Source organism: Rattus rattus, chromosome 18, assembly GCF_011064425.1.
Source record: "Rattus rattus isolate New Zealand chromosome 18, Rrattus_CSIRO_v1, whole genome shotgun sequence".
Lineage (NCBI taxonomy): Eukaryota > Metazoa > Chordata > Mammalia > Rodentia > Muridae > Rattus > Rattus rattus.
This window is the reverse complement of record NC_046171.1, coordinates 1,688,690-1,715,463: the sequence shown is the minus strand read 5'-3', so window position 1 is coordinate 1,715,463 and position 26,774 is coordinate 1,688,690. Positions and strand designations below refer to the sequence as shown.

General features: G+C 52.0%; 2 protein-coding genes across 2 annotated transcripts; one reads left to right on the top strand and one right to left on the bottom strand.

Moving 5' to 3' along the window:
• Positions 1 to 1,725: 1,725 nt before the first annotated feature.
• Cstb (cystatin B) lies at positions 1,726 to 3,824 on the bottom strand. Its single transcript, XM_032888946.1, has 3 exons — positions 3,634 to 3,824; positions 2,522 to 2,623; positions 1,726 to 2,041 (listed from the first exon to the last, which is right to left on the bottom strand). Exons 1-3 carry the CDS (start codon positions 3,697 to 3,699, stop codon positions 1,913 to 1,915), a joined length of 297 nt encoding a protein of 98 aa, XP_032744837.1. The 5' UTR covers positions 3,700 to 3,824; the 3' UTR covers positions 1,726 to 1,912.
• A 10,117-nt stretch (positions 3,825 to 13,941) lies between these two features.
• Rrp1 (ribosomal RNA processing 1) lies at positions 13,942 to 24,897 on the top strand. The gene is made up of 13 exons (XM_032888761.1): positions 13,942 to 14,133; positions 14,905 to 14,987; positions 15,250 to 15,307; positions 17,085 to 17,170; positions 18,018 to 18,079; positions 19,666 to 19,795; positions 19,881 to 19,945; positions 20,070 to 20,278; positions 21,547 to 21,623; positions 22,330 to 22,427; positions 22,652 to 22,671; positions 23,290 to 23,406; positions 24,286 to 24,897. Exons 1-13 carry the CDS (start codon positions 14,001 to 14,003, stop codon positions 24,477 to 24,479), a joined length of 1,332 nt encoding a protein of 443 aa, XP_032744652.1. The 5' UTR covers positions 13,942 to 14,000; the 3' UTR covers positions 24,480 to 24,897.
• Positions 24,898 to 26,774: the final 1,877 nt, after the last annotated feature.

The window sequence follows — 26,774 nt, the reverse complement described above, 5'->3', positions numbered from 1 at the left end:
GAGCAAAGCAGGCTTCACTTTGCATGTTTTTGTTGTTATTGGTTTTGGTTGTTGTTGTTTGTTTGTTTGTTTGTTTTTTGAGATAGGCTTTCTCTATGTAGCCTTGGTCCTCTTGGAACTCCCTTAGACCAGGCTGGACTCGAACTCACAGCGATCCACCTCCCTCTGCCTCTCAAGCTTGCCCCACGGCCGGCCCGGCCATTTCCTATGTTTTCACTGTCTGCTGCCTTTGGAGCTGGGGATCCAATCAAAGCGGATGTCCGGTTTTGAGTCACAGGTTTGTTCTCGAGGTCCTGTGTGTTGCTGGAGGCTCTATTCATTTCACCACCTCCTCCCCAGCTCTGTGAGCTCACCGGAGGCCCCTCACTGGCCTTTTCACCAGGGTTCAAAAGTCTGTCTGCAGAGTCGCGAGGTGGTTTGAAAGGTGACTGCGGTTCAGCAGACCTCAGTACTGTGTCAACGCCTTGATGCGGCCTTGCAGCTTGGTGCTGACACTCGAGAACTGGTAGACTCCCTCAAACCTTTCATGGAAGAAGTCTGAGCCGTGGGAACCATAGCCCGCAGCCGGGGTGAGCAATGTGTTAGGGTGGCTGCCAGGTACAGCCCTGACTCTCTCTCCCACCTAGGTGCTATGACTCAGCGCTCCGGTGCCCTAGATCACAAGACTTTCCCAGGCTAGCTCAGGTTCTGTCTATCCCAGAAGTGCCTCTACTCGAATTGTTGGGATGACCTATATCCTCACACGTTATCAATCGACTATGGAGGTGTGTTCCTGGATTCTTTTTTTTTTTTTCTTTTTTTCGGAGCTGGGGACCGAACCCAGGGCCTTCCGCTTGCTAGGCAAGCGTTCTACCACTGAGCTAAATCCCCAACCCTGTGTTCCTGGATTATTAATTGTTAACAGCTGTGCTGGCAGCACCAGGGTGTGTAAATCGGGCTTCCTCACCTGCCCAAAAAGAAAACGCTAGCTGCCCTCACCCCCGTGGGAGTCACGTGGTCCTCAGCCTGGCCAATGGACAACAGGGCGGAGAGTGGTCCGGCTGCTGATTGGCTCAGACTGCTGAATAAAGAGCTTGTGGCGGAACTACCAGCAAAAATAGACAGAAGGCCCACCAGAATGGGAGCCAGGCTGGGAGGTAAAGCAGAGAGAGAGCCAAACGATGGGCTCGGAACGCAACGGCAGGGAAGTCGGCTTAAGCTATATGGCTAGCTGAAGGACTGCCCTAGCAAAAGGCTAACACTCCCTACGGTCTTACGCTATACAGATGTCTCCATGTCTGTCATTAACCCTCAAGCGGGATCCCCAAAAGCCCCCACAACAATAAATAACTGCGTTTTTGCGATGCTGGGCGTTAAACCAGAGCCTGGTACCAGTTTATAAACGGTTTGATGGCTAAAAGATGCTTGCTGTCATTCCTGAGTTCAATCCCAGGGAGCAATATGGTAAGAGAGAATCACCTCCAGGTTGTCCTTTGACCTCCATGTGTACACCATGGCATCTACATTGTAACTGGGACTTGTTTGATTTTATTTTATTTTATTTTATTTTTGAGACAGGGTTTCTCTGTGTAGCCTGGCTGTCCTGGAATTCACTCTGTAGCCCAGGCTAGCCTCAACCTCCTGAATACTGAGATTAAAGGCACGTGCCACCACCGCCTAGTGTGACTGTGATTTTTTTTTTTTTTAAACAAAGGAAAAAAAATTCAAAACTAAGAAGACAGTTTGTACGGTCTCTAAAAATATATATTTAGAGAGATAGTTTTATACAGTTTTCTGAAAATAATTGTTTGGAAAGAAACAAAATACAACGCCGTTTGGGCATCACAAAGGAAGCTGCTCACAGAGGGGTATTTACTTCGTGGTCCCAAACACGGATTCCAAAGGTGAAGTATTTGGCAAAGGGGCCGCAGAATCAGAAGTAGGTTAGTTCATCGTGCTTTTCTTTGTCGGTCTGGTAAGAGGACAAGGTCAAAGGCTTGTTCTCATGAGGGAGGGGCTCAAACACCCTCAAGTGCACACATTTTTCTTCACCGACATCAACCTGGACGGGGGAGAGAGAGAGGCCCGTGAGGGAACGGTGGGGTTCCAGCCCTAGGCTTAACCCAGCTTTAGAAAGCTGAGGCAGAACAGGGCACCAGCAACTAAGCCAGTGGTAACATTTATCTCCTTCTTTAAGGCCGGGAACCCCAGCACCCCAAATTCGTCCTCTCAGAACCTGTACCTGTCCTCTCTTTTTTTTTTTTTTAAAGATTTATTTATTATATATAAGTACACTGTAGCTGTCTTCAGATACACCAAAAGAGGGCATCAGATCCCATTACAGATGGTTATGAGCCACCATGTGGTTGCTGGGATTTGAAGCCAGGACCTCTGGAAGAGCAGTCAGTGCTCTAACCACTGAGCCGTCCCTCCAGCCCTGTTCGTGTCCTCTTAAGGGGCGCTCTGGGGGAAGTTGCAGAACTTTCTGCTCTACTCTGAGACTATGTCCCCAGTCTTTCTCAAGCTATTATTGAGTACCCACCTTGATGAAGAAGTTGGTGCCGGCCACTACCTGTCTCCTGAAGGATATGGCTTTAAAGACATCGAACTTCTGATTTGCTTTCTCTTCAAGTTGAGACTTCACCTGTATAGTGGGTGAGAAGGAAGGACTCAGACTCACCCACAGGTGACCTCCTGCCCCTCTCGGGAACCCCCTGCCAGCTCTCAACACTAGCGTTCCTCGTTCTTCACTACGGGGACATGGTAAGTAAGCTGTTGTCCCCACTGATAAAGGAGAACTCAGCTTCTTTCTTGAGGCAGGGTCTCGCTGTGTAGCTATGGCTGACACGGAACTATGCAGACCAGGCTGGCTTCAAACTCAGAGAGATTTGCCTGTCTCTGCCTCCTGAGCTTTGACGTGGTACTTGGCCAGGGTTCCCTTGCCTGGCCAGTGTGTCTGTAGCAATTCCTCATTTTCAGGGTCTCATGGAGCTGACTCACTCCTCCTTGGCCACTTCCGTCAGAGCAGAGACCTCCCAAGGTCAGCTCGGCTTAGTGGATAGGGTCCTGGGCTTGGGAGCTGAAGAGAGGACATGGTTAACTTTCCTTCTCTTGCTAATACCCTGAACCTCCTTAGTTTGTACAGAATCTCTGCTAATATTCACAGGAAGAGCTGCCCGGACCCAAGGTTTCACATCTGGTTTCAGACTAGGCACAAGCAAGTTTGAGTTCTACGACTTCTAGGTTTGAGTTCTGCCACTGAGCTGTACACTCCTAACTATTTGAGAAGACTCCCACCGAAGCCCAGGCTGGCTTTCTCTTGTTTAGGCCTGCGTTTAAGTCAAGAAGATGTCTCTACTTTGGGACAGCCTGGATTCTAACACTGTGAGCTGCCTTCCTGAATGCTTCAGGACTACCGGATCCCCTCCACCAATCCCTGAGCGAGTTTCCTAAGAGGTGAGTTAACCTCTTGTTTGCAAGCGTCAGAAGACTCTCCCCAGTCCCCAGCCCTGAATCCTCCAACCAGGCCCAGAGTCACAGCTCCCAGTCACACTTGCGGTAACACCTGAAACCGGCTGCAGGACCCGGGTCGGTTTGGGTCGCCCGGTCCCCGCAGGTCTGGGTCCTGCTGGCCTGACCTGGGCCCAGCCTCACCTTGTCGGCGATCTCCTGCGTTTCGGTCGTGGCCGGCAATGTGGCGGATGGCGCGCCACACATCATCTTGGCAAGCAGTGATTAGAATATCACAGAGGAGCTACGGAGAGAGCCAACTAGGAGACCTGGGTGCCTGGACCCTAGAAAAACCTGGCTCGGCCCCGCCCCTGGACCCGTGGCACGTGACAGAGCGAAGGGGCGGAGCGCCGCACCCTCTCTTTACTGTCACCACCCTCTCTCCGTTCCAGGCAGAGTCATAAGACCCAGACTGGGCGTGGGCGGAGGGTGAGGCTTGGTGGATACTTCAAGCCCCTTCCCTGAAGGGGCACTAAGATGGGTTGGGAGGCTGGGAGTCCTGATTGCCTGTCAATGGTCGTGAAGTGATTGTAGGGTGGGTACAGAAACCGTTGATTGAGGACCTAGAAGTCTCAGGTCGCTGTTTCCCCTCTCCCCTCCCCCAACACACATCTGCCCTATCGTGTCCTCCCCTCCCCAACTTGGACTGAGTTTTTGGGTCCTGATAACCCCATGAAATAAGACCTTATCTGGGAATTCCATTCTTTCTGAATGAAATGGGTGTAGGAATAGTCTTGTCGGGCAGTAGGCGGGGCTTGGGGAACCCAGCCCCACCAACGGGGGCAAAGCTGGGTGGTCCAGATTCCATTCTCTCTCTTCCAGCACAGGCTGGGAACCACGAGGGCCCCCCCCCCCGACATGCTCTCTGTCCGTTTTCTTGCTTGAGTGACCTTCAAACTTACGTTTTCGTTTGTAAAACTATCAGGATTTGAAAGCGGGACGTGATCGTGCACACCTGCTATCCTGGCCCTTGAGAGGCTAAACGAGCTAGCCTGACTATGCAGTGAGACCATGGCTTAAAAATAATAATTTGGGGCTGCAGAGGCAGCTCATGGTAAAGCGCTTGCCACGAGAGCGTGACAAACCTGAATTTGATCTTCGGAACCGAGTTAAAGTGTCGAGTGAGGGGCTGGAGTGACGGCTCAGCAGTTTAAGAAACCTGGCTGCTCTTCCATGGTATCCTATTCCCACCCCTGGCCTCTGTGGGCACCAGGGATGGAAGTGATGCCCGTGATGTGTTTTATAAAAAAGATAAGAAAAATAAAAAATATGTTTGATAGAGTGCGGTTCGGTGCAGGGGAAGGGGGTCCCTTTGCAGGCCCCCGTGCTGAGGCATCCCTTCCCCATGATGGACCAGCCACGATGGATGGTATAGTATAGAATAGAGTTTATTCAGGGCGTGGGGAGGGGGAGTTGGGAGAAAGGCAGAGAGGGGGGAGGGGAGAGGGAGGGGGAGGGGAGAGGTAATGGGAGAGGGAGGGAGAGAGAGAGAGAGAGGGAGAGAGAGAGAGAGAGAGGAGTAGAGAGGCTAGCCATGAATACATGGAGAGAGATTCGGGAGAGGAATGGGGAGGTGGGGATCAGGAACAAGAGGAGAGAGCAAGAGGGCAAGAGAGCGAGGAGGGGGGCAAGCAGCCCCTTTTATAGTGAGTCAGGCACAGCTGACCGTTGCCAGGTAACTGTAGGGCGGAGCCTAGATGAAATGCCAACAGCCGAGACAGACACGGCTTGTGCTGGTGCCTGTCAACTCAAACGAAGACAGAAGTTGGCACCCGACACTGGAGTATTGCTGGGATAGGCCTGATCATGCTTTTGTTTGGAGGACTGTGGATTTGGGGTTAGAAAAGCAATTGAATACTTAATAGTTCCTAGGGCCCTGGTAGTAGCAATATGGAAGACAATAGAGATGAGGGCGATTTGAACTTTGGGGGTCTGGCCCAAGAGGTTTCAGAGGATAAGACTATTTGTATGTGGCCTAGAGACTGTTCTTGTGACATTTTGGCTAAGAACGTGGCTGTTTTTTTGCTCTTGCCTAAAAAAGAAAACAAACAAACAAACAAAAAAACCTTCTGAGGCTAAATTGAAAGCTTTCAAGTTCAAGGAGAGAAGGGGCACCAGGAAGTGGAAAGGGGCTAAATCCTGTTTGTTTTTTGTTTTTTTGTTTTGTTTTTTTTTAAAGATTTATTTATTATATATAAGTACACTGTAGCTGTCTTCAGACACACCAGAAGAGGGCATCAGATCCCATTACAGATGATTGTGAACCACCATGTGGTTGCTGGGATTTGAACTCAGGACCTCTGGAAGAGCAGACAGTGCTCTTAACCACTGAGCCATCTCTCCATCCCCTGTTTGTTTTTTTTTTTGTTTGTTTTTTGTTTTTGAAGGAGTTAAACAGATGAAAGAAAAGCCAGATGTTAAATAAAGAGATTGGTGACTTCGTGGCAAGATTCCACCCAACTAAGCTTTCACCCTGTGGAAAGGAATTAAAAGAAAGTTTAGAGCGAGGTGTGGTGGTGCACGCCCTTAGTCTCAGCAGTCGTGTGAAGCCAGCTATGTCTACAGATCAAGTGTCAGGACAACCAAGCTTAGGCGGCGAAGGAAGCCATTGAAAACAGAAAGCTGGCGAAGATGCTGTTGAATGAGGGGGGTCGGCCATGTTCCAGCCTCAGCAAGCGGAACTTGGCAGCTCCGGTCACGTGGTTCTGGCTGTAGCGTCGAGGATAGAAGAAAGGGATTATGTGATTTCCCTCTGAAGCCAGGGAAGCTGCTGAGGTCAGGCTTGTCACGGAGGCCTAGAGAGGCCATTGTGTGAGGCTGTAAATTTAAAGTCTTAGTTGCCTTGGAGACTCCAAAATGTTGGAGATACGAGAGTCTTGGGATACCTGCTGAGGAAAGCCACGAGCAGGGACTGGAGCCAGCCCAAGAGACAGAAGTGTGCTGCAGCCTACACAATTGAAAGCATTGGGGGCCTGGAGAGATGGCTCAGTGGTTAAGAGCATTGGCTGTTCTTCCAGGGGTCCTGAGTTCAAATCCCAGCAACTACATGGTGGCTCACAACCATCTAGACCTGTCAGGCAGACAAAACCCATATATACAATATAAACAGAAAATGTTGGAGATCTGAAGAGCATTTTGGCATTAGACATGGAGATGCAGAGTTTGGACTTTGCCCATCTGGGTTTTGGTTTTGCTTTGGTCCAATATTTCCTCATGATGCTCCCCTTTCTCCCTATATATGGGAATGCTATGTATTGGAAGTGTGTGATCTGCTTTCTGATTTTGATTTTTACAGGGGCTTACGGTTAAGAGGTTGCATGAGTCTCCGAAGAGACTCTCATTTTTAAACGAGTTTGAGACTGTTACGGACTATTGGGATTTTGAAATTGGACTAAACATACTTTGCATTACAATATGGCTACAAGTCTATGGGGGCCAAGGAGTGCAGTGTGCCGTTTTGAATAGAAATTTCTCCCATAGGCTCAGAGGGAGGGGCGCTAGTAGGGGACGTGGCCTTGTTGGAGTGGGTGTGGCCTTGTTAGAGGAAGTCTGTCTCTGGGGTGGGCTTTGAGGTCTCAGATCAAGACAGGTAGGATGGCTGTCTCTTACAATTCCTGCAAAGGACAGGTGAATCCCCAGGAATTGGCAGGCCAGCCTTGCCCTTATCAGCGAGCCAGACCCAAGGGATCAAGCCTATCTCAAAAAACAAGATGGACATCGCTTGAGGAATGACTCTGGAGTTTGAATTCTGGTCTCCATGTGCTTGCTTCCATGTGCGTGCCCACGCACATACACACATGCACACATACATATAATAATAAGGAATTGGTCGGGGTTGGGGATTTAGCTCAGTGGTAGAGCGCTTGCCTAGCAAGCTCAAGGCCCTGGGTTCGGGTCCCAGCTCTGCAAAAAAAGAAAAGAAAAAAAAATAAGGAATTGGTCATAGATTAAATTCCAACCTCATGGGCTGGAGAGATGGCTCAGTGGTTAGAGCACTGACTACTCTTCCAGAGGTCCTGAGTTCAATTCCCAGCAATCACATGGTGGCTCACAACCATCTGTAAAGAGATCCGATGCCCTCTTCTGGTGTATCTGAAGACAGCTACAGTGTACTTATATATAATAAATGAATAAATCTTTAAAAAAAAAAAAAGAAAAAAATTCCAACCTCACTATGGAAGAAAAAGAAGGAATAAGAGATTATTTATATTATATATTACATTATTTATGATAAGTATTTATAACCCGGTTAAGGGTTGGTTGAGCTACTCCCTTGGCACAGCCGAGTGAAAAGTTTCAAGAACCATGAAGCTGTTTCATGCAGTCCGGCGAAGCGGAGCGGGATGCTGCCTTCGCCACTGTGCTGTCTTTAACCGTGAATTTCTGGTCTCTACCTGTTGCCTTGGCGAGGAACTCTTTCCATTATGACTCAATGTATGTCTTTTTTTTAATATTTCTTTTTTTTTAATTTATTTTATGTATATGAGTACACTGTAAATTCAGACACACCAGAAGAGGGCATCAGATCCCATTACAGATGGTTGTGAGCCACCATGTGGTTGCTGGGAATTGAACTCAGGACTTCCGGAAGAGCAGTCAGTGGTCTTAACCACTGAGCCATCTCTCCAGCCCATGTATGTCTTTTCCCCAGAAAACTATTTCTGCTTTCTTTTTTTTTCTCTCTCTCTTTTTTCTTTTTTTCGGAGCTGGGGACCGAACCCAGGGCCTTGCGCTTCCTAGGCAAGCGCTCTACCACTGAGCTAAATCCCCAACCCCGCTTTCAAACTTTTAAGCCAGGTTAACTCGTGAGTTGTACCTCGATCACTGTGCAGTGTTCGAGGCTCGGGAACTCGCCGAGACTGACTCACATGTTTTTCTCTCTGTCTAATGGCTCACTTTGCTGAAGAACGGAATGTCACGTCATAAATGCTCAGGTAGTTTAAGTTGATTTGAGCATGATAATGCCTGGTCTCTCTGTACCTGTAACATTTGTCCAGGGACAAAAACGATCAGATTCCTGTTTCTTTTGAAATCTCAAGTCTCTTTTGTAGAATCTGTATAAAGAAAGAAACATCCTGGTTGCTAGTCAGTCGGACATGCAAGATTCACTCAGCCATGGGTCTCTGACTCATTCGTCCATTCCTGTCCTCCACCTGCCCTCATCTCCTCTGCTGGGACCTGTCTGACTGCTGGGGCTGGTCCCCTGGCACTGCCCAGTATCGAGGGACACTACAGAAAATAGGGGACGACTATGTGGCAGAATAGGAGGCATCTGGGCCAATCAGTGTGCTACCTTTCATGTTGGGGTAGCATTGGGCTGACTGGCAAGAGACACCCCAGGAAGCAGACAGTGACTTTACTGGGACCCCTCTATGTGAGCCATCTCTGAGGGGACAGAGAACTCACAAGAGTGGGTAAGACAAGGGAGGGAATGTGTACACCTTATTTATGCAGTTTTTTGTGTACGTGGGTGTACTGTGTGCATGTGTGTCCGTGTACATGTCGGCAGGCCCAAGGTAGATGTCTGATGCCTTCCTCAGCTTGCTGTCCACCTTGCTCTAGTGAGGCAGGTTCTCTCAGAGCTTACCAATATAGTCAGTCTAGACAGTCAGTTGGCTCCATGGCTACTTTAAATAGCCAGCCAGCTCCAAGGAACTCTAGCCCACTGTGCCTCTGTGCTCTGTGAGAATCACTCTGCCCACTCAGGGTTTATACATGTTATAGAGATCTACCCTCGGGGCTGGAGAGGTGGGTCGGCGGTTAAAAGCATTGACTGCTCTTCCAGAGGTCCTGAGTTCAAATCCCAGCAACCACATGGTGGCTCACAACCATCTGTAATGGGATCAGGTGCCCTCTTCTGCTGTGTCTGAAGACAGCGGCAGTGTAATCACATACATAAAATAAATAAATCTTAAAAAAAGAAAGCTGGGTTGGAGAGATGGCTTAGCGGTTAAGAACAGTGACTGATTTTCCAGAGGTCCTGAGTTCAAATCCCAGCAACCACATGGTGGCTCACAACCATCTGTAATGGGATCCGATGCCCTCTTCTGGTGTGTCTGAAGACAGCTACAGTGTACTTACATATAAATAAATAAATATTAAAAAAGAAAAAAGTAAATCGTTCTTGGGCTGGAGAGATGGCTCAGTGGTTAAGGGCACTGACTGCTCTTCCAGAGGTCCTGAGTTCAAATCCCAGTAACCGCATGGTGGCTCACAACCATCTATGATAAGGTCTGATGCCCTCTTCTGGTGTATCTGAAGACAGCTACAATGTACTTATATATAATAAATAAATAAATCTTTAAAAAAAGAGAGAGAGAGAGAGAGATCTACCCTCTGGACGTTACACTTGGCGCAGAAAGCACTTTACCCTCTGAACCTTCTCTCCGGTCCCTGTTTGTTTTTAATTTTGATACCTGACCTTTTGGTGTGGCCCGGGCTGGTCTTGAACTCAAGTAGCTTCTGCCTCAGCTTCCTCAGTCTGGAGACTGAGTGTGTGGGCCAGCAAGAGGCTTTGGGTTGATTGTTTGCTTGCTTTTTGGTTTTTGGAGACAGGGGTTTCTCTTTGTAACTGTCCTGGATGTCCTGGAACTATATTCGTAGACCAGGCTGGCCTCAAACGCAGAGATCCACCTGCCTCTGCCTCAGGAACCACCACACCTAGCCCAGTAGGAAGTTCTGTGTGGCTGTGGCTATGAACTAAACATAGGCAGAAGTTCTTTTTTAATCTTAGAAACATGGAAGGAACCAGGAGAGGAGATGTGGACCACAGAGGGGTCGTTTTCTTCTTGACTAGAGCTGCCGACTCTGCTCCTGACAGACTAGGGCTGCAGTGCGGCCTGTGCCTTTGGATTTCCCCAGCAGACAGACAGTTCTTTGTTGATACTGCCTTGTGGGTGCCCACACTTTCCGGGTAGGAGGTGGACACCTGTGGAAACAGACAGGCCAGCCCCCAGAGAAAACAAGTAAGCCTGTTTATCCAGGGCTCACTGTGTGAGGGAGTCAGTGTGTCATCGTGTGGGTAGAGACAGAGGCAGGCCGGAGAGGGGGAGGCCTCACGACTAGAACTGGCCCTAGAAGGCTGGAGTCCTTGCCTATTTTGTTAGACAAAACCTTAACCAGTGAGCCGTACCCCAGGCTCTCTTTAATTCATTTTTCATTCTGACGCAGGGTCTAAGTTGCCCGGGCTGGCCTTGAACTCATTGACCCACGTGAATCGAGCGACATCGAACTCAGTTGTTACCCATGCCTTTAGATTCCCCAGCCTCAGCTTTCTGAGTAGCTGTGATTACAGGCCTTTACTACCAAGTCCGCCCAAAAGATGACTTAAAGATATCACACGCAGGCTCTTGGCCCCACCCGTTTTACGAAACTCAGAACAAGCCCGTGCATAAAAACCTTTGTTCAATTCTGCAAGAATTGGGTCAGCAGGAGATCACAGGGAGAAGAGGCTGGCGGGTGTGGAAAAACACACTCCTTTCTGTGGCTGACTAAAAGCTCTGTAGCTATCTCTGCCCTAGACCCAAGGCTGGGTTCCCAAGCTGTTTGACAGGGAAATGGACAAGACACTCCAGACCTGCCTCCTCCACTTTGGAAACCAGGACGGAAGCAGAGACATGTCACCTCGGCACTTAGGTAGTTGAAGCAAGATCAGGAGTTTTGGGCTATTCTAAAATAAATAAATAACTAAATAAATGAGCCGGGCGTGGTGGCACACGACTTTAAATCCAGTACTTGGGAGGCAGAGGAAGGTGGATCTCTCTGAGTTTGAGGGCAGCCTGGTCAGAGTGAGTTCGAGGACATAGAAACCCTGTCTCACAAAACCCAAAATAAATAAATACTAAAAAAGTAACAGATCTCACCTTGGGAGTGTATGGTGTCCATGACATTAGGAAATAGGTTTATGAACTGAATTCTTTTTTTTTAAAGATTTATCTTATTTTATGAGTACACTGTTGCTGTCTTCAGACACACCAGAAGAGGGCATCGGATCCCACTACAGATGGTTGTGAGCCACCATGTGGGTGCTGGGAATTGAACTCAGGACCTCTGGAAGAGCAGTCGGTGCTCTTAACCACTGAGCCATCTCTCCAGCCCCTTGAGTTTCACTTTTATGTGCTGTGTTGGTGCTTGGATGAACTCTTCTGTCAGAGAGTCACACTAGGTCCTACTAAGATTCATCTCTAGGCTTGGTCCTTCCCCCTGTCTTTCACAGGGTGATGGGTCTGCTCTGGCACACGTGTTTGTCATGTTATTGATGGCCCTGCTGCCACTGACACGTGAAGCCCCTTTAGGTAGGGACCTCCTCTTGCTCACAGAGAGTAGGAGAGGGTGGCGCAGACCTTTCATCCTAGCCCTCTGGAGGCAGAGAGAGGCAAGTGGATCTCTGGGCCAAGAGGGGCTAAGTAGTGAAACAGGGGTGTGTGTGGGGAGGGGTGGGGGGGAGGGCAGAGAGAGACGTGGGGGAGGGCACAGGAGGAGAGAGGGAAAGAGACAGCTTCAATGGATAGTATGAGGGGGCCTGACAGAGAGAGAGAGGGAGAGGGAGGGAAAGAGGGAGAGAAGGAGGGAGGGAGGGAGGGGGAGGGAGGGAGGGAGGGAGGAAAATACCTTCAGAGAAATCTCTTACGACTTCCCAGCAGGGGAGGAACTTGCCCATAACCAAAGCCAGCTTTGGGGTCCACTGGAGAATTGTTTGCTCAGAGTGGCAGAGGTAAGGAAGGACACTTACCTACAAGTGTCTGCTGCCACCATAGAAAGTAGAGTGGTGTGCTCAGCAGGCGTGGCCTGATTACTGGGGAGGGCGGCAGCCAGGTGTGTCCCCCCACTTCCATTTGCATAATACACCAAACAGAGGGAGGGATTTTTCCACAGAGAGGGAAGGTAGAGGGCCCCAGCACCATGGGTGCCGGGATCCAAGGATTTGCTTCTTAGTGTCTTTCAGAATCACCTCTGTCTCTCCTGATGACCTATGACCCTGACATCCTGCCTTGTCTTCATCAGATCTAGGGATGAGCGTCTAGCCGCAGGGGACGAGAGGATATTGCCACATACAGAAATGTGACTTATGGCTACAGAACGGTCAGCTACGGTCCCACCCAGCAGGAAGCCACACCTGTGTCCTAAGTCCAACAGGTGACACCAGTGACCCGGAGTGAGAATGGCTCCAGGTCCAAAGCCAGAAACCAACCATCTTGGGATCTTTCTGTCCGTATAGCAGCCAGTGTGTCACTCATCTCCGTGTGTGACTTGGTGGTCTAGGGCCTCCGAAACTGCTTGACCAAGTTAATAGCCTCTCTTTCCCTCTTATGCCCTCCTCACATCATCCCTTAACCTATTATATATATATATATATATATATATATATATATGGCATATGTGTGTGCGTGTGTGTGTGTGTGTGTGTATAATACACACATCGGCATCGGATCCCATTACAAATGGTTGTGAGCCACCGTGTGGTTGCTGGGAATTGAACTCAGGACTTCTGGAAGATCAGCCAGTTCTCTTAACCACTGAGCCGTCAATTCAGCCCCAGTATTAGTAATTTAAGATAGCTTGCCTAAGTCAAAGAAACTGGAATGACTTGAAAAATCTCCACCATAACACTAATGTGGTTTATCAATTTTTTTGTTAGTAAATTCAGACGTTGTGGAAAGTGCTGACTTGTCTATGTTCCTGTCATGCCCTCTCCCACTCCAGTTCCTCTTCAGTCAGACTTTGAACAACCTGCCCTCCATCTTTTCCAGGGAAAACACCATGGCAACACCAATGAAATCTGTAATTGTTTTGTATTCTAATCTGACATTAGGCTATTTGGAAAATTTCCCAATTGTGTCCCAAATGGTGTCACCACACATTTATTGAACCAGGGCACACTCAAGTTCTGCACACCCTCTCTGCCTTCTCTAGTGTGTGTATTAATTAGCCTGCCTACCTTCAGGATAGGTAGCCTGCACCTTGTCCAATAATCTGGATCATGACAGCCGTCTAGCTTTTCTCTGTCTAGGAAAGGGGATGCTTTCCAGGAGGCTTGACCAGATGTATTTCCCTGGGGATTCGGGTATTAGGGATCAGGGAAGGTGTTTTGGGTTCTCAGTGGTGTATGGTTTATCTCACCCCTTCTCCTGCTAACATGACTCAGGATGCAAAGGGTCGCTCCATGCAGCCCTCCATAGCTGAGTGATGCAGCTGAGGACAAGCTGGACCAAATCAAGATCTTCTCGTAATGCAGCCATCCTGCTGCAGTAGACAGGAGACAATGCTTTGACCTTCCCATGAATCAAAGATCAAAGACCTTATTAGACCAGGCCACCATCCTCCCTGCGAGCTGCAGTTGCGCCTCCCGGCCACTGAGAGGCGGTAGCGCGCCGGCGTCGTCCAGGACGCTTGACGTTTCGCGTGTTGTGTCGCGTCAATGTGACGTCGCAGTGGTGTCGCGCTGGCGTGACGCGCACGTGTCGTCACTCGAGCGCCCCAGCGGAGTGCGTGGTCTCAGGGTCCTGCTCACCATGGTTCCCGGAGTGCCGCTCCCGCCGGAGATCCAGCTGGCGCAGCGCCTTGCGGGCAATGAGCAGGTGACGCGGGACCGCGCGTTACGGAAGCTGCAGAAGTACATCGTGGCCAGGAGTCAGCGAGCGACAGGTACGCGGGAGGGAAGACCGGCGAGCTCCGCCGCGTGGGCCCCGCAGGACCCGGCCTTCGTCTGCGGTTCTCTTGGCTCAGCCTGACCCGGTCGGACTGCGTGCTTTCCCTCCTCCTGTAGCTTGCTGGTGCTCTTCGCCGGCCCTTACCGACGTCCTGTGTCCTTAACGACACCCCTTTCCTGGGACGTGCATTTTGCTAAGCGATTTCTATGCTTCTGTCCCTCAGTGAGCGACCCTCTGTCAGTAGTCTCTGTGTCTTTTGGGTATCTCTCCGCAAGTGCAAATTCTAGATTCGCTGAGCTGTGGTTTGGCCAAGGCCACGGCTTGTATGCTTTAGGAAGTGCCGCAGGGCAGTTTTACACGCCCCATCTTGGTGAATGCGCCTCACTAAATGACAGTGATGTCCTTTGCTAGCCCGAAGGAATAACTTTGACCGTTTAATATCTGGAATGTAATAGACTAACTACAACTCCTTGGTCTAACACTGGCTTCATCAAATCGTTGCATTAACTATGCACCCGATCCCGAAAGTGTTGTGGTTCTGAGTTTTAACCCCGTGGGACTGATACCTGTCTGCCGGTGCATGAAGCTGCTGGGGGCGGGGTGTGTGTGTGTGGGGAGCTCTTCCAGGCACAGGTATGGCAGTTCTGTTGGAGAATGTTTTGAGGGATGGGCTGACATCCCAATCATATTATTCAGGCTTTCCTTCTTGGCTCGGGGTGGTAAGTTCCAGGGTTCACTGAGTCTTACCATTGCTCTTGTGATGCAGGTGGTTTTACTCCAGAGGAGCTTCTAAAAGTATGGAAAGGACTGTTTTATTGCATGTGGATGCAGGACAAGCCCCTCCAGCAGGTGGGTGCCTGGGAAGGTAGCTAAAAAACTGTGACAAGGAGTGGGTGGGGCTTGTGTTTACCCCACCCCCACCCCTTTAACATAGAACCGACTCTGCTGTTTATAGCGGAAAGTCTGATGGCTCCTGCAGAATAGGCCGTTTGCAGCAAGGAGAGGAGGCTGACTGGCAGCTGGTCCTTTGGAGTAGAGGGCATTGGGGTGTGTTTGCCATCAGAGCACAGTGCTTCAGGGCCTAAGGGTGCGCTTCCTTTTTCCCTCACAGGAAGACCTAGGCAGGACCATTGCCCAGCTCGTCCATGCTTTTCAGACCACAGAGTCACGTGAGTACCACACCGAAGCCAGGCCTGGCCCTGTCGAAAACACCAGAGTCGCTGAGATTCAGTGGGACCGAGGCAGCAGCGTGCTCTCAAACCTCACACAAGCTGCGGGGAGGCGGCTGTGTGGATGCTTGTGGCGTGAGCCAGCTTCCCTCAGTTTACCAAACAGACATGGCTAAAGAGTGGTGCAGCATATGACAGCCGGTGTCATGATACCATGACACCCACTCTTACGTGCAGTGTCTCAGCCCTCTTGATGCTGCTACCCTTATGCAGTTCCTCATGTCGCGGAGGCCCCTGACCGTAAAGTCATTTTCATCGCTACTTCCTAACTGTAACTTTGCTACTGTTGTGAACTGTAATGTCAATATCTGTGTTTTCCAGTGGTCCTAGGTGACCCCTGTGAAAGGGTCATTTGACTTCCAAAAGGGGGTGGAAACTCTCACATCGAGAATGGCTGTCTTTGTGTGTTTTCTAGCTCTTCTGTTTCCCATCCCTTCCTGCCCGATAGAATCACTTAGGCAGGGTTGGGGATTTAGCTCAGCGGTAGAGCACTTGCCTAGCAAGCTCAAGGCCCTGGGTTCGATCCCCAGCTCCGAAAAAAAGAAAAGAAAAAAAAAAAAAAAGAATCACTTAGGCAGCCTTGACATGTCCTGAGGTCCAGACCCTGCCTCAGGCCAGCCTAGCCCTGGGACATAGCATGTCTGAGGCCTCTGCTCTGCTCTGAGGGCAGTCCTGACAGGGAAACCGGATGCTCCTGCTGGCTCCTGTCCTCAGCGAGTTGGGCTTTAGCTACAGGAGACCAAAGTTGGCAAGTTGAGGGATTTGCGCACACCTCAGTTTAGGAGAGTCCCTTCTCCCACCCCTCTTTTCGGAGACAGGTTCTTCCTGTGTCACTCAGGATGGCCTCAAACTTGGGATCTTCCTCCTTCAACTTCCCTGGGCGCTAGCATCTGGGATGTGTATGGTGACATCAGGATCTCTCTTTAACTGTATGTAAAAGAGAGAGTGGATCTGAGCTCCCTGCTCCCTAAGGACTGGCAGGGGAGTTGCTTTGCTGGGTCAAAGCTAAAGTGACCGCTTGGTAATCTGGTGACCAGGCCACCATGACTGAGCCATCCAAACAGCCCTTTGCTAGCATAGAACTTTGTAGAGAAGAGGAGAGTCCCAGTACCAAGGCTTCCCAGGGCTGGCTCAATCCTTTCTGATGGAGCCTTCTCTGGTTGACTCTGAGTACATGGGTCCACCCTCAAGACCTGCTTTAGTACCCTGAGCAGAGCCCCTCTGTCCACTCCAGGTACATTTTGAAGTACCAAGGGTTTGGAGCTCCTCTATAAGATTTTGGGGGGAGGAGGGCGCAGTTCAGACTTGGCATCCTGTATCTGACTCATCTGCTGTTACTGCAGGGTTAATGGGTCTAGTTGGGCAAGCACCAGGCATCTGCCTATAGTTCTGCCTCAGAGACTCCTTGCTAAAGGCCTCGCTTGGGTGTCGGGAGGGCGTTAGTCCAAGCCAAGGCAGGGACAAAGAGGCCTAGGGAGGATATGTCCCCAGTAGTCACTCCTCTCCCAGTTCCTGCTGCTTCTTTGTGCATTTGTTCAGACAACAGAGACTCAGCTCGGTTCGACTGTTCTTGTGGTTTTTGCCCCCTGTGGAACCTGGAAACCCTCTGTTCTGAGAACTGTGAATGAATGATAGGTTCTGTGGGTTTGTGATGTCCCCCCTGTCCCCCTCCCCATGGCTCTGGTGTTGACGAGTGCGTCCTTTCTCTCTCTCCTAGAGCACCTGTTCCTGCGGGCCTTCTGGCAGACCATGATCCGAGAGTGGGTGGGCATCGACAGACTGCGTCTGGATAAGTTCTACATGGTGAGGCAGCGTGGCACCCTGGGGTGGAGGAGTCGGCAAGGGCTGGTTTGGAATCTACATGTAGCTTGAAGTCTCCATCTTAAGGGCCAGTCAGTGAGACTTCAAAGCAGGGCTTCTGCCTTGCCTCAGCCCTCCTCAAGGAGGTAAAGCCATTCTGACCGCCAGTGAGCCATGGCCCAAGCACATGGCAGAAAGGGGCTTTAGTCCCCCTTGTCCGAAGATCCTCTTCTGGCCCTTGGACTGCAGTGTGGCCCCTGTTTTCTTTCTCTTTCTGTGTCGTGCTCCTCTCGGCCACTGTTTATTTTATGTACTTGAGCACACTGTTGCTGTCTTCAGACACACCAGAAGAGGACATCAGATCTTAATACAGATGGTTGTGAGCCACCATGTGGTTGCTGGGAATTGAACTCAGGACCTCTGGAAGAGTAGTCAGTGCTTTAACCACTGAGCCATCCCTCCAGCCCGATTTTTTTTTTTTTTTTTTTTTAAGTGTCTTTTTTTATAGGGGAAGTGAGGCCCAGCTTCAGCCTTGGCTGTGTAGTAGCACTGTCTCCTGTGGGAGAGCCCGGTGCACGCCCTGACTGTTCCACTCAGCTCTAGTTTACAGATCCCACTCACTCACGTGAACCTGTTGCTCATGAAGCCAAGTGCAGAGCTCTGATCTCCAGCCCCAGGATCCTGAGGGCTCTGTGCCACGGACATTTCCCCTCCTGTCTGCAGCACTCCACCCAGTCATACCCCTTGGGACAGACAGAGGCCTTACCTTCAGGAGACTTCTGGGACACAGGGACGCTTGCTTGGTTTGTTGACTGTCCTCTTACTAACGTGAGTTTCTTTCGTGTCCTAGCTCATGAGGATGGTCCTGAGTGAGTCGCTGAAGGCTGTGAAAACCGGAGGTTGGGAAGAGAGGTGGGTCGCCTGTGGGAGTCAGAGTCACAGGCAGCTTAAGGTCCTGGCCCTGGCTCATCCCAGGAATCCTGAAGTCCTCTTGTGATTCCTCGTTGTCGGCAGGCGGCTTTCACATAACTTGGTACCACAGGTGGTGCTGAATTAAGATAATTTTATGAAGTGAAATGGTTAAATGATGCTGTCTTTTCCAAACTCTGCCATGCCAGTCATTCTATAGTGAGGCAGACTTGTGTACACCGGTCGTAACATGTTTTAACAGGCGAATGGTGTGGTGGCCATTCTCATCCGGGTCCCTTGCTTTTGACCACAGTGCTTAGGTGGGCTGGCCCATGTCTTCCGAGCAATGGTTGTCTGTGTTCCTATCTGACCTTGACTTCTGTGGCTGCAGCTTCCACTCCCCTGGGGTTCTGCTTCTACTCCTGTCCTTTGGGACACCCACGTAGAGAGCTAACCCCTAGGTGCTGCCTGTTCACCCGTGTCTGTCCAAGCTGAGGCAGCAGGTTCCTTGTGACAGCCAGAGTTCTACACCACAAAGTGGGTTTCTGAATGTTTTCATGTAACAGTTTTTAAAGTAATAAATATTTCAACTTTATTTATTTATTTATTTTGAGTGAAATTTGAGGGCTATGGTGTCTCTCTCCATAGTCCTAGTTGCCCTGTAACTCACTGTGTAGACCAGGCTGGCCTTGAGCTCACAGACATCTGCTTCTGCCTCCTGAGTGCACCACCATGCCGGTTGACCCAAAGAGTAATATTAACCCCAAGAACCTTCTTTTTCTTTTGTTTTGGCAGCAAGAAGAGAAAAATCTAGATGAAAACTTAGGTGTGATTGTGAGTTGTCAGCAGTGCTGACAGGGAGCTGGCCTTGGGGCACCGAGATCAGGCATCCACTGTGAAAACTGGGTCCACACCCCCCTACCTCCTCTCAGAGAATGAGTGCATGCTGGACTGTGGTGGTCTGAACTATTTCCTATGTGTTGTAACTTCCTCATGGTAACAGTGCTGTTTTTGGAGTGTACCCTGAAGGGCCCTGGTCCTTCCTTGGCCTTGGGAGAGCAACAGCTGCACAGCTGTGCCTGGGAGAGCAACAGCTGCACAGCTGTGCCTGGGAGAGCAACAGCTGCACAGCTTCCTCATGCTGCCAATAAGGAGCGTGCAACAGGGCCTGGGGAGCCAGTCAGGGGGCCTGTGGCCCCAGCCGTTATTGGTGTACCTTCCTCTTTGCCTCTGGTCTGTTCTGACCTGATACCTTTTCCAAGTAGAGAGGATGGGCCTGCAGAGCATCTCAGTGGCCATATTTCCACGGTGTCTTGAAGATACAAAAGGCCTGTGTCTATTCTGTTATATTTGACCTTATATTTATGGCCAAGAGCCAGACTCCTGACAGGTGTCATACAAACCTGGGCCAGCAGGACTCCCTTGTGCCACCTGGGTCTTTTCATATGGGTGCAAAAGGTCAGGTGTGTCCCTGGATGACGCCGCCTGCCGGCACATGCATGTTCCTGCCAGAACCCATGTGGAGGGCGCAGGGGCACCGCAGACCTGCGACTGCATGGCCGCACTGTTCTTTGCTTTTCTCTCCTCAGACAGATTGAGCAGCTGCTGCAGCTGCTGACCACCGAGATACTGAGCCCTGACAGCCAGGCCCCCAATGGGGTGAAGAGCCACTTCCTAGAGATTTTTCTGGAGGAGCTGACCAAAGTGGGCGCTGCAGAGGTGAGGCAGGCTCGGGTGAGGGCTGTGGCGTACAGTGCATGTGTCCAGCATTGAACACAGCTCCCGTCTCTTGGTTTCCATACAGCTCACCGCAGACCAGAATCTGCAGTTCATCAAGCCCTTCTGCCAGATAGCAGCCCGCACTAAGGAGTGAGTAGCGGGCAGTTTTCCTTCCCCTTGGGCTGCAGTGGCCATTGGCCCCCAATGCTGTGAGAGTGACAGGGTGTCCGAGAGCCCACACTAATGAGCTCTCTGGCGTCTGCTTCACCCTCAGCTCCCTGGTTTTGCATAAGATCACTCAGAGCATCTTTGAGGCGATCGTGGAACAGGCTCCCTTGGCCATAGAAGACCTCATGAATGAACTAGATGCACAGAGCGGAGAGGGGGAAGGGTCAGACGAGGACGGTGGTGATGATGACAGTGACGAGGCCTCAGAGGACGAGCAGGATCTGCAAGACACAGCGCCCAAGAATCAGCCCGCAGGTGAGGTGCCCCGGACTGTCCTGTCTCGTGCTGGATTGTTGGAGCCGCCCTGGCTGTTCGCTCCAGAGCCCCATGCTGCGTGGCATGAAGTACATTTGGTTTACTCTCCTAAGTCTGTCTCAGATCTTGACTCCCAGCTCAGTCCTGGAATGCTCCTATCTAAGGCTTAGTGCTCCCTGGGTCCTGCATGTACCCTGACCTCTCTGTTCACAGGGGAGCATTCGCCCTGGTTTTGTCTGTGGTTTTGGGGGTGTTGGGGATGGAACTCAGACTCTATGCACTGGGAACTGCTCTAACCTCGGGTCACACCCAAGCCCTCCCCTGCTCCTTCACCCGGACCCTCCACTTCCAGCAGTCACCTTCCCTCTGCCCCTCTGCCCTGCCCTGCCCGCTCTGACCACAGTGCAGCCAGGGACAAATGATGGTGCTATACGCTCTACTTGTAAACGGCCACTGTGGGCTCTGGGTTTGGGCCAGGCTCTGGTAGCAGTGGGCCTTGCTTGGCTTTCTGTCTTGATGCTGTGGTCATGAAGTCTCAGAAGAGGGGGTTCTCTCACTGCTGGGGTGTCCTCTTTCAGCTTTGGTGCCAGCTCTGACAGCCCCTTCTTGAGGGTCAGCGGACACTGCCTGGCATCCTGTGCGTCTTCCCTTCTTTGTCTTAACTTTGCTTTCTTGGTAGCTCAGTCATCCTAAGAGTTTCTGAGGTGAGACCCATTGGTGCCTGCTTGTGGCTCATCAGCCGCTCCACAGCGAGCGTCCTACAGATGTTGTCCTGGCCACAGTGTCCCCCAGCACCGCTGTCCAGCAGCCCTTCACCTGAAGGCTGTGCTGAGTGGGCTGTGGGGGCACACGCCCATAACCTCAGCACTTGGGAGACAGGAGGATTGCCCATGTTCAGGGCCAGCCTGTGCTATCAGGGGAGAACCAGGCTCTCTCTGTTCCACACCAAGAAGGCACTGCTGTCGAGAGTTGTGAGCACACAGCTCAGCTCCGTGTCCCTAGCTGAGCCAAGCATGGCTCCAGGGGTCCCTGGCCTAGCCCCCTGCTGGGATACCTGAGTCTGCCTTTGCTGCCCAAGGTGCCTACTGGCCCACACCTGCCTCCTGGGATGCCCTTCCTCATCCCTATATTCCCATGAGACAGCTGCTTGTGCGGTCCCCAGCCTGTGTCAGTGCATGACACGAGGGTCCTCAGTGGCTTGGTGGTGGTACTGAGGCTCCCTGCGCTAGGCGGGGTACCTTGAGTTTAGCCTCCACATTTGTTTTTAGGCTCCGTAAGTAGGGCTGACCTTGAGGTGGACGAGGAGGCATGGGATGACGAGGAAGACACTGGCCCTGTCCTCCAGGTAGGCATCCATGTCTGGGCTACAAGGGTAGCCTCTACCCCCAACCCCGCTGCCAGGAGGAAGGACAGCAATGGGGATGTGCAGACAGCCCTTATGGAGGCTGGCTTTCGGGGAAGGATGGGTAAGTGACCACTGGGCAGCTCCTGGTCACTGCTGAGAGATTGATGCCAGGGCTAAGCAGCACTGCTGCACCCCATGGCGTTCCTTTTGCTTTGAGCTGGTGGCCCGCACCCCCAGGTCTGACCATATTATGGGGGTGCTGGCCTTGAACAGGGTGGCACAGGCTTAGTGGTCTGCATTTGGGTCACAGCTCTGAGTCAGCTCAGGAAACGGACCAGGCGGATAGGACGGGCCAGATAGAATGTGCTGGGCTCGTTTCATTTGGTTTCTCCCTGTCTGCTGTGGCTAGTCGGAAATTAAAGTTAGAGGGACTTTAATCCCTGCACTCCAGAGTGAGCCACATGGTAAGACCCTGCTGCAAAAAGAAGCAGGCTGCCTTCTGAATCCTGTGCTCCCCTTGGGCAGGGGTGGTGCCTGCTGGGCTGTTGTCTCTCTGCTGGCTTTGCCGAGCGGGGTGGGTCTGCGCCTGTAGTGGAGCAGGGAATGTCGGTGATGGCCAAGTGTCTCCTCAGCCCGGGAGTGGGGTTTTGTGTTCGGTCACATGGACACCGACTGAATCTGTATTTCTCACTTCTTTTTGAAACAGTTTGACTACGAGGCAGTGGCTAACAAACTCTTCAAGCTGGCCAGTAGACAGAGCACCCCCTCTCAGAACCGGAAGCGCCTCTACAAAGTGATCCAAAAGTGAGTCAGGAGGCCTGGCCTCGCCCCTGCTGTCTCCTTCATGGCAGTCAGTCTGTGTGCTTACTGCCCAGCCCCACCCCCACGGCCTTTCCTGTGTGCTGTCCTGTGAGGTGGCCTGAGCCAGGGGGACTCAGAAGTTGGGCAGGCGTCTCATTGAGCTGGTCGCCCATGAGGACTCATCTGGCAGAGCCACACTGAGTGATGTCCTCTGTCTTCTCTTTCAGGCTGCGGGACCTGGCTGGAGGTGAGGCTCTGGTGGGCACTGAGATGGTCCCCCCAATACACACGCACGCACTCAAGAGGTCTACGGTCGTCTGTGTTGGTCGGGGAAGGGTTAGGCTCAAAGGCCCCACAGCACTCACTGTTCCTCTATGCCTGCTGGGAGGTGCTCAGGCCTCATCACCAGTCCTAGCCCCTGGAGGCCTTGCGACCTTTTACTGTCCTGTCCTGTCTCGCCAGTGAAACCGGCCTCTCTTCTCACCAGAACATACCTTGATGCTTCATGCAGCCATGAACTCATGTCCAGTATTTCTAGATGAAGTTCACACTGGAGTGTTTGTGTATTGTGCATGTGGTGGGTTTCTAACCAGTGTCCAGGAAGCCCCTGCAGTGCAGGGGTCCCCGAGGCACATGTGTAGCCTCACACGCTCCTAGCACAGGCCTGTACTGCCCAGCTGGAATAGACATGTGCCTCAGGCTGCCTCTGTGTTTCCCTGGTTCTGAGCTGGGTCTGTGTGCACCCGGACACGGATCTCAGCATCTTGGTCCTTCCTGATCCCGTGGAGTGGTAATGTAAGCAGGCCTGGCAGAATGGAGGTGGTCCACCCCCTCATTTCTGCCTGACTGTCATCCTGGTTCTCAGGCATTTTCCCTGAGGATGATGTCCCTGAAAAAGCCTATAAGAAGCTGCTAGAAGGGAGGCGGAAACGGAAGAAGAAAAAGAAGCGCTTGCCCACACTGCAGCCTCAGAATAAGGAAGGTAGGGAGGACCCTAGGTGGTGATTAACCTATGGACTACCTCACTTCCCCTGTCCCCTGCTGGTCCCGCCTTCATGCACAAACACCTACCTTGCACCTGGCCTGGGGACCCCGCCCTTGTCACTCTTCCCTTTTTTGTTGTAAGTGGGGCCCGCCCTCAGCCCGTGGTGCCTGAGCTCCAGCTGGACCACCTCTCTTTGGCTCTGTTGCTGTCTTTGGTTTGAGCCTGTCTGTCTTGTCTCCTTACGATCCTGAATCCTCCACCCGTGTAACCGTTGGTTTCAGCTCCTCTGCCCCAGCCTTCCTGCTGTGTATGCTGGCTTATAGCACTCTTGCTAAACACTATCTGGGGCCTGCTGTGCAGTGCTGGGGCCCTGCCCTGAGCTGACCTAGGATCTGCCCTGGGAAGGGTCCCCCTGCCTCTGGCCCAGCTACCTCCACACTGAAGCCCATCCATACTGCCAGCTGGGCAGTATCTTCTGCCCAGCCTGCCCTTGGCCTGGCCCAGCCTCAGCCCAGACACTGTCTTTAAGCCCCGACCTATCAGGTTGAGTTATGTTTGCTGGCCTCGGGGTACAGCCCCGGCCCTCTTGTCAGATATCTCTACCTCTCTTCCTGCACTGTCCTCACACCCTGCTCCATGGTTTGGCCCTTCATCCTGGTCCTGTCCTCTGGGGATCACTTCCTGAGCCCAGCCTCCCTGAGACATCCTGGCTCCCAGATGATGCTCACATCACTTGGGTGTGCTCTCCATATCATATCCCTCCCCCATCAGTGGCCATGGCTGGTGCTGTCCCTGGGGCTGGCATTGCAGTGGAGTCAGGTGACATACTGTCCTACTGTCCCAGCATTTTGTTCGCAATCCTCACTTTGTCCACAGTGGGGAGCGAGACAGAAGCCTCAAGTGCAGACCCAAGCCGGGGAATGAAGAGGAAGAGGAGCAGGAAGACGGATGAGAAGGCTGGCCAAAGAGGGCCTCCTGGGAAGAGGAGGAAGCCCGGGGCTAGAGCCAAGGGGCCTAGGGTCCAGCAACCAAAGAGGAAGAAGAAAGGATCATCACAGAGTGCGAAGTGAGGTGCACGGCCCAGGCCGGCTGCCCTCCTTACTGGCATGAGGTGAATGGGGCCAGGCTCTCTGCGCATGCTCCTGCAGCCTCTGGATGCCAGGGCTCTGAGCGCTCTATAGGGGAGGAGGATGGAAGAGGAGACGCCTGGTTAGTCCTGGCCTTCAGGAATGCTCCTGCCTCAGCTATGGCCTGCATATCAGAAATTCATTCCGAACACTCAAAATTTCACCTGTACATGGCTGTGGCTGTGCCTGATCCTGACCAGAGAGGCCAGAAGATCTGGAGACTGAGTCCAGCCTGGGTCGTGGCGAAACCCTGTCTCCGCTTCCCTCCCCTACAGTAAGGAGAACAAAACCGAGTAACTGTGACCACCGTCAACTCCATCCTGGGCTGCCCACCAAATAAACTGCGGAACCTTACAACACATGGCTGCTTCTTCCCTTTTTGGATATCCGTGTGTATTGGAGGGTGCAGGTGGGGCGTTTTCATCTGCTTTTGTGTTTGTGTGCATCTGAGAACCCCGCCAAAGAGCCCACCAGGCCTGTGTGTTCATGCTCCGTGCCCCACCTCAGACTTGCACTGTTACGGGTTTTCATGAGGTTCCTGTGACTGAGGTGACAGGGCCATGGCAGGAAGGCCTGGCTGTTGTACCACCTCTCTTTGGGACACTATTTACACAGCATTTATAGAGACCCCAGCAGGCGGCCTGGGCATGACCTGCCTGGGCTCTTATTCTGAGTAGAGCAGAGCCAGGCCCTGCTGCTTTGGGCTTGTCCCTCCCTGGGGGTCACCACTGGGGCAGCCAGGCTGCAGGAGGCCAGGTGAGGGGGAAGGACAGTGCCAAAGCCATCTGTGCTGGAGGTTGTGGCGGCCTAAACACATCCCAGAGTGCTCCAGAGACAACAGTGGGCTGTGTGGCTCACCATCCTGAGATCTACCCCACTTTAGGACAGTCACCAGGCGTGGCGACACTCTGGTTCTAGTCTGTGGCTCAGCAATAGAGTTCCTGCTATTGACTGAGGCCCTGGGTGCCAGGCCTGTGTCCTGGGGACGGCCTGCAGCCCGCACCACCATGTGAAGCACTTGGCAACTGCTTGACCTCAGACATGATTCACCCAAGTCCACTGTCAGGGACTGTGGGTCCTTATTGATGGAGATCAGACAGTGTCACGCACACCAGAGGGTAGCATCGTCTGTGTGAAAGTGCTCACCTCTAATCCTGCGTGAACAGCTTTGGGAGCAGGCACAGGGCACGCCATCCACCCACTGTCTCATTCGGGAGTTATTGGGATATTCTCAGAACTGGCAGCCACCAGCACTTACTCTCAGCTTCCCTGGTGTGCTTTGGCCAGCACCCCTCCCTGGGCTGGCAGCCTCTGGTCTGTGTCCTGTGCTGGGCCCCCTGCTCCGCACGTGCGTGCTTGGGCTAGCCTGGTGCAGGTCTTTGCGTTTCACTGTTCTCAGGGCTCCTGCCTGCATCCTGTGCTGGAGCTTCCCTGTGTGATAACACCCCCCAGAGCATGTTTCATGCCTGTGCACACCTGGGCTGTGAGGGGATCATGCCTCTCAGATGTACATTGTGCACATGCGTCCTTACTGCTCTCAGGGAGAGCACCTGGGAGGGCAGCTGTTTGAAGGACAATCAGGCTTTTCTGCAGCCTGACCTGTGGCAGACTTCCATAGGACAGCCCCTGCTCCCTGTGTGACCCTGCAGTGTGACCCTCAACTGCCAGTCGGTGGCTTGGTCAGCTCCATACATGAGTGAACCAAGTGACCCGGCAGTACGTCCTGTTCAGTGTGGGAGCCTGCCTGCCGTGCCCTGCCCTGTCGGGTGTGGCAGTTCATACGGATGCTCTCCTGGTCTTCCTTGTTCTTTTCTGGGCAGTTCAACTAGTCCATCTAAGGAGGTGATGGACCAGGAGAGGCCCTGCCTCTCTGAGTGTGTGACCTCAGTCAGGAAACAGGCCCTTCTCCAAGCCCATGCACACATGAACACACAGGGGAGAGAGGGAGATGCTTGGTACTGATGCGGGGAGGGGGCTTCCAGGATCCCCACAAACACTGAGCATCACTAGAGTCCCTCTCCAAAGGCTGTCTTCACAGAACCCCCCGCACACCTTCCTATGCACTGCACGTTCACATCTGGTACAGTGGAGAAGTCTACACCAATCGCTGCCATGCTGTGCTAGGCAAATACGGGCACGGAGGGAAGGCACATGCAAGTTCGGTGCAGACCACGCTCTATTTGAAACTATTGATTTCAAGTAGTTTGCACCTACAGGTTTTTGGATCCCCAAGTTGGA